We start from the raw sequence: 14875 nt of genomic DNA, 5'->3' as shown, positions 1-14875 counted from the left end.
GGTCCTTTGCTCATTTTTTGATTGGATTGTTTATCTTCCTTTTGTTAAGTTGTATGAGTTCCCTGAAAATTTTGAAGATTAAACCTTTATCGGAGATAACATTGGCATATATGTTCTCCCATGCAATGGATTTTCTTGTTTTGTTTCTTTTGCTGTGCAGAAGCTTTTTATTTTAAGGTAGTCCCATTTGTTTAATTTCCATTGCCCTACAAGCTGTATCAGTAAAGATATTGCTATGAGATGTGTCTGAGATATTTTGCTCCCTGTGAGTCTTGACTCCATTGTATGCTCTTGCCTCCTTTGTCAAATATTAATTGAGCATACTGGCTTGGGTCAGTTTCTGGGTCCTCTGTTTCATTGGTCTATATCAGGGGTCCTCAAACTTTTTAAACAGGGGGCCAGTTCACTGTCCCTCAGACCGTTGGAGGGCCAGACTATAGTTTAAAAAAAAAACTATGAACAAATTCCTTTGCACACAGCACATATCTTATTTTGAAGTAAAAAAAAAACAAAACGGGAACAAATAGAATATTTGTATTTGCATGTGGCCCGCGGGCCGTAGTTTGAGGACCCCTGGTCTATATGTTTGTTTTTGTGCTAGAACCAGACAGTTTTGAGGACAGTGGTTTTGTAATATAGCTTGATATCTGGTATTGATATCCCGCCCACTTTGTTCTTCTTTCTCAGGATTGCTGCAGCTATTCGGGGTCTTTTTTTATTCCATGTGAATTTTTGGAAAGTTTGTTCTAGGTCTTTGAAGTATGCCAGTGGTATTTTAATGGGGATTGCATTGAATCTGTAGATTGCTTTGAGTAGTATGGACATTTTAATGATGTTGATTCTACCAATCCATGAACATGGTATATTCTTCCATTTGTTTATGTCTTTCTTCCTTATCTCTTTTTTCAATGTCCTGTAGTTTTCTGAATACAGGTCTTTTACCATCTTAGTTAAGTTTATTCCTAGGTATCTTAATTTTTTTGTTGCAATGGTAAATGGGATTGTTTTTTTAATTGAGCATACTGGCTTGGGTCAGTTTCTGGGTCCTCTGTTTCATTGGTCTATATCAGGGGTCCTCAAACTTTTTAAACAGGGGGCCAGTTCACTGTCCCTCAGACCGTTGGAGGGCCAGACTATAGTTTAAAAAAAAAACTATGAACAAATTCCTTTGCACACAGCACATATCTTATTTTGAAGTAAAAAAAAAACAAAACGGGAACAAATAGAATATTTGTATTTGCATGTGGCCCGCGGGCCGTAGTTTGAGGACCCCTGGTCTATATGTTTGTTTTTGTGCTAGAACCAGACAGTTTTGAGGACAGTGGTTTTGTAATATAGCTTGATATCTGGTATTGATATCCCGCCCACTTTGTTCTTCTTTCTCAGGATTGCTGCAGCTATTCGGGGTCTTTTTTTATTCCATGTGAATTTTTGGAAAGTTTGTTCTAGGTCTTTGAAGTATGCCAGTGGTATTTTAATGGGGATTGCATTGAATCTGTAGATTGCTTTGAGTAGTATGGACATTTTAATGATGTTGATTCTACCAATCCATGAACATGGTATATTCTTCCATTTGTTTATGTCTTTCTTCCTTATCTCTTTTTTCAATGTCCTGTAGTTTTCTGAATACAGGTCTTTTACCATCTTAGTTAAGTTTATTCCTAGGTATCTTAATTTTTTTGTTGCAATGGTAAATGGGATTGTTTTTTTAATTTCTCTTTCTGTAAGCTCATTATTGGTGTATTAAAAATGTCATAGATTTTTGGGTGTTAATTTTGTATCCTGCTACATTGCCGAATTCATTTATTAAGTCTAATAGTTTTTTGATGGAGTCTTTAGGGTTTTCTATGTACAATGTTATGTCATCTGCGAATAATGACAGTTTTACTTCTTTTTCAATTTGGATGCCTTTTATTTCTTCTTCTTGTCTAATTGCGATGGCTAGCACTTCTAGTACTATGTCGAACAGGAGTGGTGAGAGTGGACAACCTTGTCTTGTTCCTGTTCTTAGGGGAAATGGTTTTAGTTTTTGCCCATTGAGTATGATGTTGGCTTTAGGTTTGTCATATAAAGCTTTGATTATGTTGAGGAATGATCCCTTTATTCCCACTTTGCTGAGGGTTTTTATGAAAGAAGGATGTTGGATTTTGTCATATGCTTTTTCTGCATCAATTGATATAACTATGTGATTTTTATCTCTCAGTTTTTTTTAAATATATTTTATTTTTATCTCTCAGTTTTTTTTTTAAAATATATTTTATTGATTTTTTACAGAGAGGAAGGGAGAGAGAGAGAGAGTCAGAAACATCGATGAGAGAGAAACATCGATCAGCCGCCCCCACCGGGGATGTGCCCGCAACCCAGGTACATGCCCCTGACCGGAATCGAACCCGGGACCTTTCAGTCCGCAGGCTGACGCTCTATCCACTGAGCCAAACCGGTTTCGGCTCTCAGTTTTTTTTTATGTGATGTATCATGTTGATTGATTTGTGGGTATTGTACCATCCTTGCATCCCTGGAATAAGTCCCACTTGGTCATAGTGTATGATCTTTCTAATGTAATGCTGGATCTGATTTGCTAGGATTTTGTTGAGGATTTTAGCATCTATGTTCATCAGAGATATTGGCCTGTAATTCTTTTCCTTTGTAGTGTCTTTATAAGAAGGATGTATATTCTGTAGCTTTGGAGTGAAATGTTCTGAAGATGTCAATTAAGTCCATCTGATCTAGTGAGCCATTTAGAATTGCTGCTTCTTTGCTGATTTTTTTGTCTAGGATTAGGGCAATGCTGGCTTCATGGAAAGAGTTTGGAAATGTTCCTTCCTCTTGAATTTTTTTGGGATGTCTGAGGAGGATAGGTTTTAGTTTTTCTTTGAATGTTTGATAAAACTCCCCTTGAAGCCGTCTGACCCAGGGCTTTTGCTTACTGGAAGTTTTTTAAAAAAATATATTTCATTGATTTTTTACAGAGAGGAAGGGAGAGGGATAGAGAGAGAGATGAGAGAGAAACATCCATCAGCTGCTTCCTGCACAACTCCCACTGGGGATGTGTCCGAAACCAAGGCACATGCCCTTGACCAGAATCGAACCCGGGACCCCCCAGTCCGTAGGCCGACGCTCTATCCACTGAGCCAAATCGGTCAGGGGTGCTGGAAGTTTTTTGATGAGTGCTTCCGTTTCCTTCATAGTTATTGGTCTATTCAGATTTTTTGAGTCTTCCTGATTGAGTTTTGTAAAGTTGTATTTTTATAGGAATATGTCCATTTCTTCTAGGTTGACCAGTTTCTTGAAATAGAGTTGTTCATAGTATTTTTTTTACAATCCTTTGTATTTCTGCGGGGTAGGTTGTTATTTTGCCTCTTTCATTTCTGATTTTGTTTATTTGAGGCCTCTCTCTTTGCTTCTTGGTGAGCCTGGCTAGAGGTTCATCAATCTTGTTTATCCTTTCAGCGAAGCAGCTCTTGGTTTTATTGATCTTTTGTATTTTTTTTGGGGGGGGTCTATTTGTCATTTATTTCTGCTCTGATCTTTATTATTTCCTTCATTCTGCTCACTCTGGGCTTTTCTTGCTGTTCTTTTTCAAATTATTTAAGTTGTAGAGTTAGACAATATATTACAAGTTTTTCTTGTTTTTTGAGGTAGGCCTGTAATGCTGTGAACTTCCCTCTCAGGACTGCTTTTACTATGTCCCATAGATTTTGGATTGTTGTGTCTTCATTGTCATTTATTTCCAGCATGTTTTTAATTTCTTCTTTCATCTCTTTGGTAACCCAATCATTGTTTAATAGCATGCTATTTAGCCTCCAAGTGTTTTATTTTTTTCAATGTTTTTATTGTAATTGATTTCTAATTTTATGCCATTGTGATCTGAGAAGATGCTTGATAGGATTTTAATCTTCTTGAATTTGGAGAGATTTTGCCTGTGTCCCAATATGTGGTCTATCTTTGAAAATGTCTCATGTGCACTTAAGAAGAATGTATATTCTGTAGCTTAGGGGTGAAATGTTCTGAAGATGTCAATTAAGTCTATCTGATCTAGTGAGTCATTTAGGATTGCTGTTTCTTTGCTGATATTTTGTCTAGAGGATTTATCCAGTGATGTCAGTGGGGTATTAAAGTTCCCTACTATGATTGTATTGCTGTCAATCTCTCTTTTGATATCTTCCAGAAATTTTTGTATGTATTTGGGTGCTCCTGCATTGGGAGCATATATGTTTACCAGAGTTATATCCTCTTGTTGTATCGATCCCTTTAGTATTATGAAGTGGCCCTTTTTATCTCTTGTCATGGCCTTCACTTTGAGGTCTATTTTGTCAGATATAAGTATTGCTACCCCAGCTTTTTTATCATTTCCATTTGCCTGAAAGATATTTTTTCATCCCTTCACTTTCAGTCTGTGTGAGTCCCTTGTTCTGAGGTGGGTCTCTTGTAGACAGCGTATGTATGGGTCATGTTTTCTTATCCATTCAGCCACTCGATGTCTTTTGATTGGAGGATTTAACCCATTTACATTTAAGGTTATTATTGACTAGAGGCCCGGTGCATGAAATTCGTGCACTTGGGGGGGTGGCGTGGTCCCTCAGCCTGGCCTGTGCCCTCTTGTAGTCCGGGACCTCGCTCCTTACCGCTCACCTGCTAGCTGCCTCTTAGCGCTGCTGTGAGCCCGGCTTCTGGCTGAGTAGCGCTCCCCCTGTGGGAGCTCACTGACCACCAGGGGGAAGCTCCTGCGTTGAGCGTCTGCTCCCTGGTGGTCAGTGTGCATCATAGTGACCTGTCGTTCTGCCCTTCTGTTGATTTGCATATTAGGCTTTTATTATATAGGATAGGTACTTGTTTGTAGCCATCTTTATTCTTTGTGCCTGTGTTCCTTCTTGCGTTTCTGTTTCTTCTTTTTACAACAGTCCCTTTAGCATTTCTTGCATTGCTGGTTTGGTAATGATAAGCTTCCTTCGCTTTTTTTTGTCTGTGAAACTCCTGATTTCCCTTTCAATTTTGAATGATAGCCTTGCTGGATAGAATATTATTGGATTCAGTCCCTTGCTTTCCAGTGTGTTGTATACTTCATTCCATTCCCTTCTGGCCTGATGTGTTTCTGTTGAAAATCATTTGATAGTTTAATGGGACTTCCTTTGTAGGTAACTTTCTGTCTCTTTCTTGCAGCCCTTAGGATTCTTTCTTTGTCATTAACGTTTGCTATTGTAATTACAACATGTCCTGGTGTGGGCCTTTTGGATTCATCTTGTTTGGGACTCTGTGTGCTTGTGTGACTTTTTTCTTCCCCAAATCAGGGAGGTTTTCTGTCATTTCTTCAAATAGGTTTTCTAATCCTTCTCTTCTTGTTGTTCTGGCACCCCTATTATACGTATGTTACTTTGTTTCATGTTGTCCCAAAGCTCCCTTAGGCTCTCCTCCTGCTTTCTAATTTTTTTCTCCAATTGTTGTTCAGATTAGGCATTTCTCTACCCTACCTTCTAACTCACTAATTCGGTCCTCTGCTTCTTCTAGTATACTGTTGAAAACTTCCATTGTGTTTTTTATTGTAGCTATATCATTCTTGGTTTCTTCTTAATTTTTAAATAAGTTGTTGATTTTCTCATCCATCCAGTTTATGAATTGTATGACCATTACTCTGAATTCTTTTTCTGACACATTGCATGCCTCTGTTTCATTTAGTTCTTTTCCTGGCGATTCCTCCTTTTCTTTCCTTTGTGGGTTGTTTCTTTGTCTCCCCATTCTTGCTATCACCAGTCTGAGGCCCACTGGCAGGACGCAGAGGGTTAGGGTCAACACTGCAGGTTTGCTAGGTGGGGAAAACGCAGTCAGAAGCTTGCCTGCAGGATGTGCAGGGCCGGGGCAACGCTGTGGGCTTGGCAGGTAGGGGGTGCAGTTTGAGACTCACCAGTGGGATGCGCTGTGCCCAGGAACGACACGATGGGCCGGTGTGAGGGGAGGTGCACTCTGGGACCCACAGGAGCCCCCGTCTGGGGAGGCTGGAGTCCTGGTGTCCGTGGCTCTGCAGCTGAGGTAGCAGATCTTTGGCCGGAGTGCCTGTAGTGTCCGGGGTGGCGTCTGAGGCCATTCTGGGTGGTGGTGAGGTTGGGCTCCTAGTCACAGCAGCTCTCCCCTTCAAGGTGGCATGGTTTATGTCCTTAAGTTTTTTTTTTCTTTAAAGAACTACAGCTTGTGGGAATTTGAGTCACAAACTTTCATGAGGACCAACTTGTGGTTTTGAAAGTTTGGAAGATATTTATTGCCCCACCTCCTCCAGTGCCAAGGACAAGTTTCCTTTCTGTCTCCTTTAAGAATTATTTCTTGTTCTCTCTTACATTGAAGACATAGCCCTTTGGGGATTACAGTGTCATGCTGTGTCTTCTGTTATTACAGTGTCATGCTGTGTCTTCTGCTATCATCCCTATCTTGGATGGGCCCTAAGTTTTAGCACTAGTTTTCCTGTTTTCATTTCATTCAGTTGTCAGAAGAGAGGCTAAAGGTCACTGGGGTTGGCAAATACCCTCAACATGAAATCTGTCTTTGACATTTGCTTATATCCCAGTGGTCCCCCATCACTATGTGTTTTGGTTTCTGTTGATTCTTTATTTTCTTACCAGCTTAGTAAATTATTATTTTTTAATTTAGAAATTTATTCATCTTTTGGCTGTTTTAATCAGGAAGGTCAGGAATATCCAATTGCTTCTTCATGATGAATATGCAGTAATAGATACTGAGTCTAAAATAACCTTTTATGTAAGAATAATGGAGACAGTACAGTCAGAAATGTCTTCTTCCTTCTATGGGTGTCATGTACTCAGAAAAGACAAGTGAATCCCAATGCCTATGAAAGCCTTAGAGCAGAAATTCTTAACTGAACATACCTTTATTCTTTTTTCCAAATAAAGAATTGCTTGGAAAAAAACATTATGAATTTTAGTAGGATCATATTTCTCTCAAGTATAGGGATGGAAATGCTGACTTGCTGTAGAATCAGTTTAAATCTTGGGGCTCTTGATTGTCCATTATTTGACATGACAGAGTTTATTGGCCTTCAACAAAATCTTCAAGGGATGTCTGTGTTTGAGAACTTCAAAGATGCTGAAAATTGCACAGCAAGTTTTTGTCTTTATGGTTGGTTTTCACCAGTTACATCTAACTCAAGTTTTGAAAACACTTTTAAATTAAAAAAACACTCATTACAAACTGGATTGCTTAGTGTACTCTTTCCTTTGTAGTTAGCATCTGGCTAGAAATAGGAAGTACTCTGATCATTTCTGCAGAGAAAATCCTGAATCCATGCATAAGAATATGGTCCTGCATTCACAGAATCTATGATAAGCATCATTACCATAGTAAAGTATAGTCTATTACAATGTGCCTTAATTTAGAACTGTCATAAAGTAAATTCCATTCTCCCTCTTTTTATTTTATTTTATTGATTTTTTTTTTAATAGAGAGGAAGGGAGAAGGATAGAGAGTTAGAAACATCGATCAACTGCCTCCTGCATACCCCCTACTGGGGATGTGCCCGCAACCAAGGTATATGCCCTTGACCGGAATCGAACCTAGGACCCTTCAATCCTCAGGCCAATGCTCTATCCACTGAGCCAAACCAGTCAGGGCTCCGTTCTCTCTTTGTACTGTCCATTTCATACTGCTACCCTTACTCCATCTGTAACCATAATCCTTCACTATTGAATTGGGGAGTTTTGTTTTAATTTTATAATGTTCTTAGAAGAAAAGTGATTGGAAATGATGGAATGTTGATTTAGAGGAGACTTTCAAAATTACTTAATCTTTTAATTTTTAAACACATTTAGCTGTGGAAACCTTATTTTGATTATGATTCTGCTCTTTGTTAGGCTTTTGGGGAGTACACTGTTGGAACCTCCAGGGGCTGCTTTGTGGACTTGGCCAGACTGAGGAGAAGATCTATTTTTTATTTTTAATGATAGTTGAGCTGTCTCTTTTGTTTCCTTCTCATATTTCTTAGCCTTAAAAAAAAGAATATAATAAACATTTTATTGAGAACCCACCATGTGCTGGACATAGGATGAACGAGACACAGCCCCGTTCCCATGGAACTCAAGGTCCTGGCCATGCAGGTCAGGATAGAGGGCTCAGGTGTCACCCAGTTTCCTTTCCTTTTCTAGGCTCCAGTGCAGGAAGGAGGAGGATGGGGACAACTTGGTTCCTTTCTGCAGTCTTCCTTAACTACTTTTGCTGTTCCTAACCCCCAGTTCCCTCTTCTACTTAGCTGCTCATGAAAGACACTATAGCCAAAAATCTGGTGGTTGAATAAAAAGTAGACTAGAATCTGATATAAAGGGCAGGGCCCCTGAGGACGAATGATGCCATACATAATACTTGTTCAAGCATTTAAGAGTTTGTCCTCTGTAGTCCAGAAGCGTAATAACTGAACTCGGTAGGTAGTGTCATATAGTTATTTTTTGGTTGCATGGAGCAGATGATAATTATTAATATTACTAACTCATGAGAATAACTTTTTACCCCCTTGGGATTAAGAGAAAGGGGATAAGAGAACCAACATTTATGGGGCATTTGCTTATGTACTAGACACTGCCAGATGCCTTTTCAAAAGTTTAATTTTGTTTATTTGTAACTGTTAGCAGTGATTGATGGACCTCGATTTTTGAGTTTGGCAAAGAAAGAATTCAGAGCCAACAACTCCAGCACAAGAGGAAATTTATTTAGCATGCAAAATGAAAGTACACTAAAGAGAAATCTTCTCTTTAGTGTATTTTCGGGCTGCTCAGAGAGCTGCCTTGGCCTTTTAGAGAGAAAGTCACAGAGGAAGAAGAAGTGAGCTAACTGGGCTGCTTGGACTCAGGAAACAAGTAACAGAGGCGAAAGAAGGGCCTTTAGAACTTAGGAGAAAAGAAAGCCAAGATACATACCTGCACCTGAAAAAGGAAGGTGTAGAGAGGTGCTGGGTTCTTTGCCTTATGGGTTTTTATCTGTTTTCTAAAGGTAGGATTTTAGGGGAAATCTCAGGGGAGGATTTCAGTAGAATATTCATCACCATTCTAGGTGTGTCCTTTAATATACTGATTCATCAGAATGAGCTAGAACAAACAAGCCAAAGTCGCGGCCCACAACGAATATTTTTGTGGCCCAGCCAATATAACAGTATGTAAGAAACGTTTTAATAAAAATTTCATAACTTAATTTTTACAATATCCTGTTATACATAATTATTAATAACGAACTACAACGTTCGCTAATGACTGATTATTATAATCGTGTTGCATTCCTTTCCCTTACCATTCTCTCCACTAATACTAGCAGCGAATATTTTAGCAGCCAATTGCCACGTCATTGGTCTTGGACTGTCTTGTTTGGTGTGCGCAGCAGGAAATATTTCGCTTTCGGAGAACGAGAAAAATAGGTTTATTTGTGTTATGCTTAATAATTTGTGCAGTTATTCAGTGTCTGGTAAGTTAATGTTCAAGAAAAAACTATTTTTTATTAAAATGTTCTATTATTTTATAACGATTCCTACTCATTTATTCAGCCCTTTGTATTCAGCATGTCTATTGAAATTCAGCATGTTTCTATGAAAATTGAAGCTTTTGTTTTTTTGCGGCCCACCTAAACTTAAACCTTGTTTGTTTGGCCCGTGTTAGCCTTTGAGTTTGACATGCTTGAGCTAGAAGGTCAGGGTCATAGTCTCTATTGATTGGTCAGCACTGGGATAGAGGGTCATTCGTCATTGCATCTGGTCCTGATGTCAGCCAGGACCTCGCTTCCTCTGGTTTTGCTGCTTTTCTGGGCCTGGAGCTGAAACACAACTGAGGCCTAGATGTTATCTCTAGTTTGACCAAAGCTTTGTTTCATCTCTGTGGTCAACAGACCCATGACTTTGTTCCTGAGATTATTTGATGCTGATCAGAACCTCATTGTCCTAAGGACTTAATGCTTAAGGTAATGGTTGTGCAAGGGAGAAGGAGGCAGGTGAGTCAGGGTGCTGGATAAGGCCAGTTTGAATGAGCTGTCTGTCTCAGTTTCCCCATCCCACTTGCCAAGGAATTTTCCTAGGTTCTTACCATCCTGCCTCATAGCTACCCTATAAAGTGGTTGGTAACATTTTCATTTTATAGTTAGGAATTGGAGGCACAGAGAGGTTAATAACTTGGCTCATAGTCAAAACTTGAGGATAAGGGGATGGGGAAAGGCTTTCTAAGCAGTGCATGAAAGTATGTGGTATATATGGGTTCAAATGGGACATCTGGGGTGGTTAGACTGCATGGTGTGTGGCATGTAATTGGAATTAACACTGGAAAGATAAAGTTCACATCTTGTTCTGTCTTTAGTTCATTTTAAGGCTATAGATGCTTTCCCAAGGTGTGTGTAACTGACAGCATTCCACACAGATAGATGTATGAGGTATTTTGGATAATAGCACCTTTTGTGTGTGTGTGTGTGTGTGTGTGTGTGTGTGTGTGTGTGTGTGGAGAGAGAGAGAGAGAGAGAGAGAGAGAGAGAGAGAGAGAGGGAGAGAGAGAGAGAGAGAGAGAGAGAGACACTTTATACTCATTTGAGGAAAAAAAATTTCAGTTTGAATTCTTACAGTAGGTGGTAAACATCTGGGCTTACTGATAGTTTTGAAGTTTTGTGACAAGACTTGAGCTGGCAGGGATGGAGAGTAGGGCTTGCAACATTCCCATGAGGACTGCTTTGATCAGTGGGCCTTGAAGTTGCTATAATAATTGAATTTGATATTGTTATAAAAACAGTTATTGGTATTCTAATTTAGAAATGAATGGTGTTTGTAAACTAATGATTGTGTCAGGAATTTATATAAAAATAAAACACACACACAGTGCTGGATGGCTGCAAGTTATCAGAGGAAATACCTTGCTTTGGTAGAACTTGACCACTAACCCAGGAGTTCCCTTTAATGTATGTACTTATTTTTAGGCTTGCCCCATCCAGAAGTTGAGGATGTGTTGTCTAACAAAGGTCTGGGCTTCCCAGGTTCAGAAATGTACCTCTGTCAGGAGACAGCAGGGGTGAGCTTCTGCACACTAAAGGTGGTGTTAACCACAGGCCAGTGTCCTTGAGGCAGAATGTGTGTGCTGTTATATATATGATGGAGTTTTGTGCTAATCATTTTTTTTAACATTGTTTTTGAGAAGTATCCATGTTTTTGTATGTAAATCCAGTTTATTTATTCTGACTCTACTATATAATATGCTATCATATTTTTATAAATCTGTTCTTTTTTAAAAATATATTCTTACTGATTTTTTTTAAGAGAGAGAGGAAGGGAGAGAGGGAAACATTGATTGGCTACCCCCTGTACTCCCCTATTGGGGATTGAGCCCACAACCTGGGCATGCTCCCTGACTGGGAATTGAACCGGCGACCTCTTGGTTACGTCAGTGCTCAACCACTGAGCCACACTGGCTGGGCTATGCTGTAATATTTTATAGACCCTGTAGATTGCTGTCAGCTATACAATCATCAGTAATACTTCAGTAAACATTCTTTTCCCCTTTAGTTCTATATGAGAATTTCTTAGTTATATATCTCTGAAGAATTGTTAGGCCACTGTATATTATATGCATTTTAATTTCACAAAATTTCAGCTCTCTGAGATGCTGCTATCAGATTACAAACTCCCTTTAGAGTGCATGATACAGCAAGGGCTTTAATTCATTACTTGGTTAAAAGGAACAAATTAGGAATATAATTCCTTGATCTAGGCTTTGGTTATATGAGAAAGTTTCTTCAAACTAGTTTTTAGTAATATTATTAAAAGCCTTTATTCTTCATTATCCTTTTTTTATTTTCTTTCAGTAATGTTAGGTAGTTATAAGGAGCATAGTTATTTAAAGGATGTCTTCATAATGTCTACATTAATTGTGATAAAGTTATGAAAATACTCTAAATACTACGATTTTTGTGTTTTATTTTGTAGGGCGCCAATGCCTCGGCATTAGAGAAAGAGATTGGTCCAGAACAGTTTCCAGTCAATGAGCACTATTTTGGATTAGTAAATGTAAGTATTCATTGATGCTTAGCCTTCAGAATTATGGTTGGAAGTAGTTTTAAAAAATGATGAATGCATTTCATAATTTATTAAAGAAAACATGTTCATTTATATCAGTAGACTTAATGCCAAGAAACTTGATTTGGAATTTTGAATTTATCTTTAATGGAAGGGAACAAAATTGTCTGATGACTTAAGTGCCTTAGAAATAGAATAGTTTCTACTTATAAGCCTGATGTTTCCTATTTTACGTCAAAATGTTCTCATAACCAAAATTTCATATGACTTAGACCAAATGATCTCTTGATTCTTTCAGACTTATTTAAAGTCTACATGTAAGTGGTCCAAATAGTTTAGTCAGTTCCTTCATGTGTTGAGATAGGGTCTTTGTCATTTTACCTCTGACATTGTTCTACTAGTATAAATGTAAAAGTACAAAGTATAGGGGAAAAATACACCCTCAATCCTTGTGGAGGTAATTCTAGTAATTATACATTATTGAAACTTTGGAAGAACCTGCTTTAGAATTTTTAACTCTTCTGCAACATCAGAAAACACCACAAATCTGTGTTATATAATTGTTGTGGTAATTTATATACTATTATACTATACTGTTAGGTGGATCCATGGTGAGTATTTAAAAATATACTATATATGATGATACAGGTAATTAAGTTAAATTGAACAAAATTGGTGTGTCGCTAAATACTAATCTGTAATTATGATGTATGAGATAGATTTCTTGTGTGATTTGGGAAAAGCAGTTGGAGTGACATGTATGCCCTCCCCTGCTCTGGGAATCACGTTTGCAAATGTAAAGCTTATAACAAAGAATCGGCAATCTCCACTCACTAGCCCCTCTGCAGCGAAGACTGCTTATTACTCCTCAGACTATTTTTTTCTGGAATTTATCCTTAAATTATAAATAAAGTGTTTATACTTCTATTTTTAAAATTCTGCTATTTTTTTAAAAAAATCTATGACTTCCTGTTAGGATAGATAAGAAATTTAGTTCTTTACTTCTACCACCATCCCCTGCTGCCCCCTGCTTCACTTTCCGCCATTCTCCCAATATGGAATTAACCATTGCTTTATTTTTCCATTTCCTTAATTTCCATTTACTCTCCCAGCTAATCTTCATCAGAACTAAAAAAAACAAAAAGAATTTCTCAATATCAGTTTTCACTGAACATGTCCATCAGGCAAACTCTTCCTTCCCTGGAGCCCTCTGTCCTTTTGTGCAGCCATTGCCTGCCATTCCTTTTCCACCACTTGGACATTCCCTTCACGTTTCGCCTTTTCTAGATTCTATTTTCTTTTCCAGTTTTCTCCCTGGCTTTGTGGAGCACATTCTACAGTAGCTTCTTTAGGAAATGTACATGGGAGATAAACTTTGAAATCTTGTGTATGTAAAATTTTTAAAAAAATATATTTTTATTGATTTCAGAGAGGAAGGGAGAGAGAAAGAGAGAGAGAGAAACATCAATGATGAGAGAGAATCATTAATCGGCTGTTTCCTGCATGCCCCACACTGGGGATCGAGCCTGCAACCCGGGCATGTGCCCTGACTGGGAATCGAACCTTGACCTCCTGGTTCATAGGTTGACATTCAACCACTGAGCCATGCTGGCTGGGCTAAAAACATTTTTGTTATTGTAACAGCTACATATAGATTTTAGGTTATAACCTTCCTTAGGAATTTTTAAGGCCTTATTCTGTTATTTTCTGACTTCTGTTGAGAGGGCTAATGCCATTCTGGTTCTTGATCTCTTCTGTATGTGGCTTTCTCCCATTTAAAAATTCGGTCGTGTGGCTTTTAGGATGCTCTGTATCTACTGTTCACAATGTTCTGAGTTTTCATGTGTCTTGATCTCCTCCCTCTCATTATTTCATTGGGCATTTATGTACCTGTTCAGACTGATGTTTCATTTTCCTTAGTTCTGGAACATTTCTGATACTATTATTTGAATAATTTCTTTTCAATTAATATAATTTCTCTGTTCTGTCTTTTTTTATAATACTGTTAGATGCATATTGAAACACTTAGACTGATTCTCTATATTTCTATTCCCCCCCCCCCTTTTTGGTCATCTGCCTTTTTAATTCTGCATTTTAGACAATTTCTTTGACTTTTTTCCAACTCATTACACTTTTTATTTTTTAGAATGTTACTTTTGTGTGTTTTTTTATAATCTTGTTTCACGAAGGCAGTATTTTCTGTTATTTTTCTCAGGTTAGTATTTATAGTTTTTGTTGTTGCTGAAGTTTTCTGATACTGGATTGTTTCTGAGACCTCTAAGTTCATTGCCCCACCCCATTTTAAACTTTGCTTTTTCTATTAGAAGCTTTCCTCAAATTTAATTTATATATAAAAGTAAAATTCTAAAAAAGCTGATTGGGGTATTACGGGTAGAACTTGTCTATTATGAGTTTCACTTAAAGCAGGCTTTTAAGAAAATAGCTTCCTGTCCATTTCCCTCTCCCCCCCAATTTTATTAGCTATAGGGTTTTCTTTGGGGCTATTTGTTTCCCCTTCCAGTCTCCATCTAGGAGTGGCTTAAGTTGGGCCTTCAGTCCTCTGTTTCCTGTTCATTGTCGCACTGGTGCCCTTCAAGATAATGGACCAGTGGTCTCCTGGTCAACTTCTGTGGAGCCTAAACCTGTAGTTGAAAGAAAGGTTAAGTGCCTGGGGGTTGAAATGGTCCTTTTAAAAACAAACAAACAAACAAACAAAAGATCTTTATTTATTTACTAGGGGCCCGGTGCACAAAAATTTGTGCACTGGGGAGGGGGTTCCCTCAGCCCAGCTTGCCCCCTATCACATACTGGGAGCCCTAGGGGATGTCCTACTACCTGCTCCCTGCTCCC

At 38.3% G+C, this 14875-nt stretch overlaps 1 protein-coding gene across 2 annotated transcripts in view; it reads left to right on the top strand.

The window, feature by feature from the left end:
- The first annotated feature begins 10184 nt into the window (after positions 1-10184).
- Positions 10185-14875, top strand: part of USP12 (ubiquitin specific peptidase 12) — a 68544-nt gene continuing 63853 nt past the window's right edge. The window contains exons 1-2 of one of the 2 annotated variants that reach the window (XM_014538643.1): positions 10185-10208; positions 11936-12016. In XM_014538643.1, coding sequence (XP_014394129.1) covers positions 10203-10208; positions 11936-12016 — 87 coding nt within the window. In that variant the 5' untranslated portion in view covers positions 10185-10202. Of the gene's footprint in view, positions 10209-11935; positions 12017-14875 lie in introns of those variants that run through there. The other variant, XM_014538645.1, reaches the window with a different exon arrangement.

Source organism: Myotis brandtii, unplaced genomic scaffold, assembly GCF_000412655.1.
Source record: "Myotis brandtii unplaced genomic scaffold, ASM41265v1 scaffold1954, whole genome shotgun sequence".
NCBI classification, from domain to species: Eukaryota; Metazoa; Chordata; class Mammalia; order Chiroptera; family Vespertilionidae; genus Myotis; species Myotis brandtii.
The sequence above is the reverse complement of the archived record's forward strand: the minus strand, read 5'-3'. Positions and strand labels throughout refer to the sequence as shown.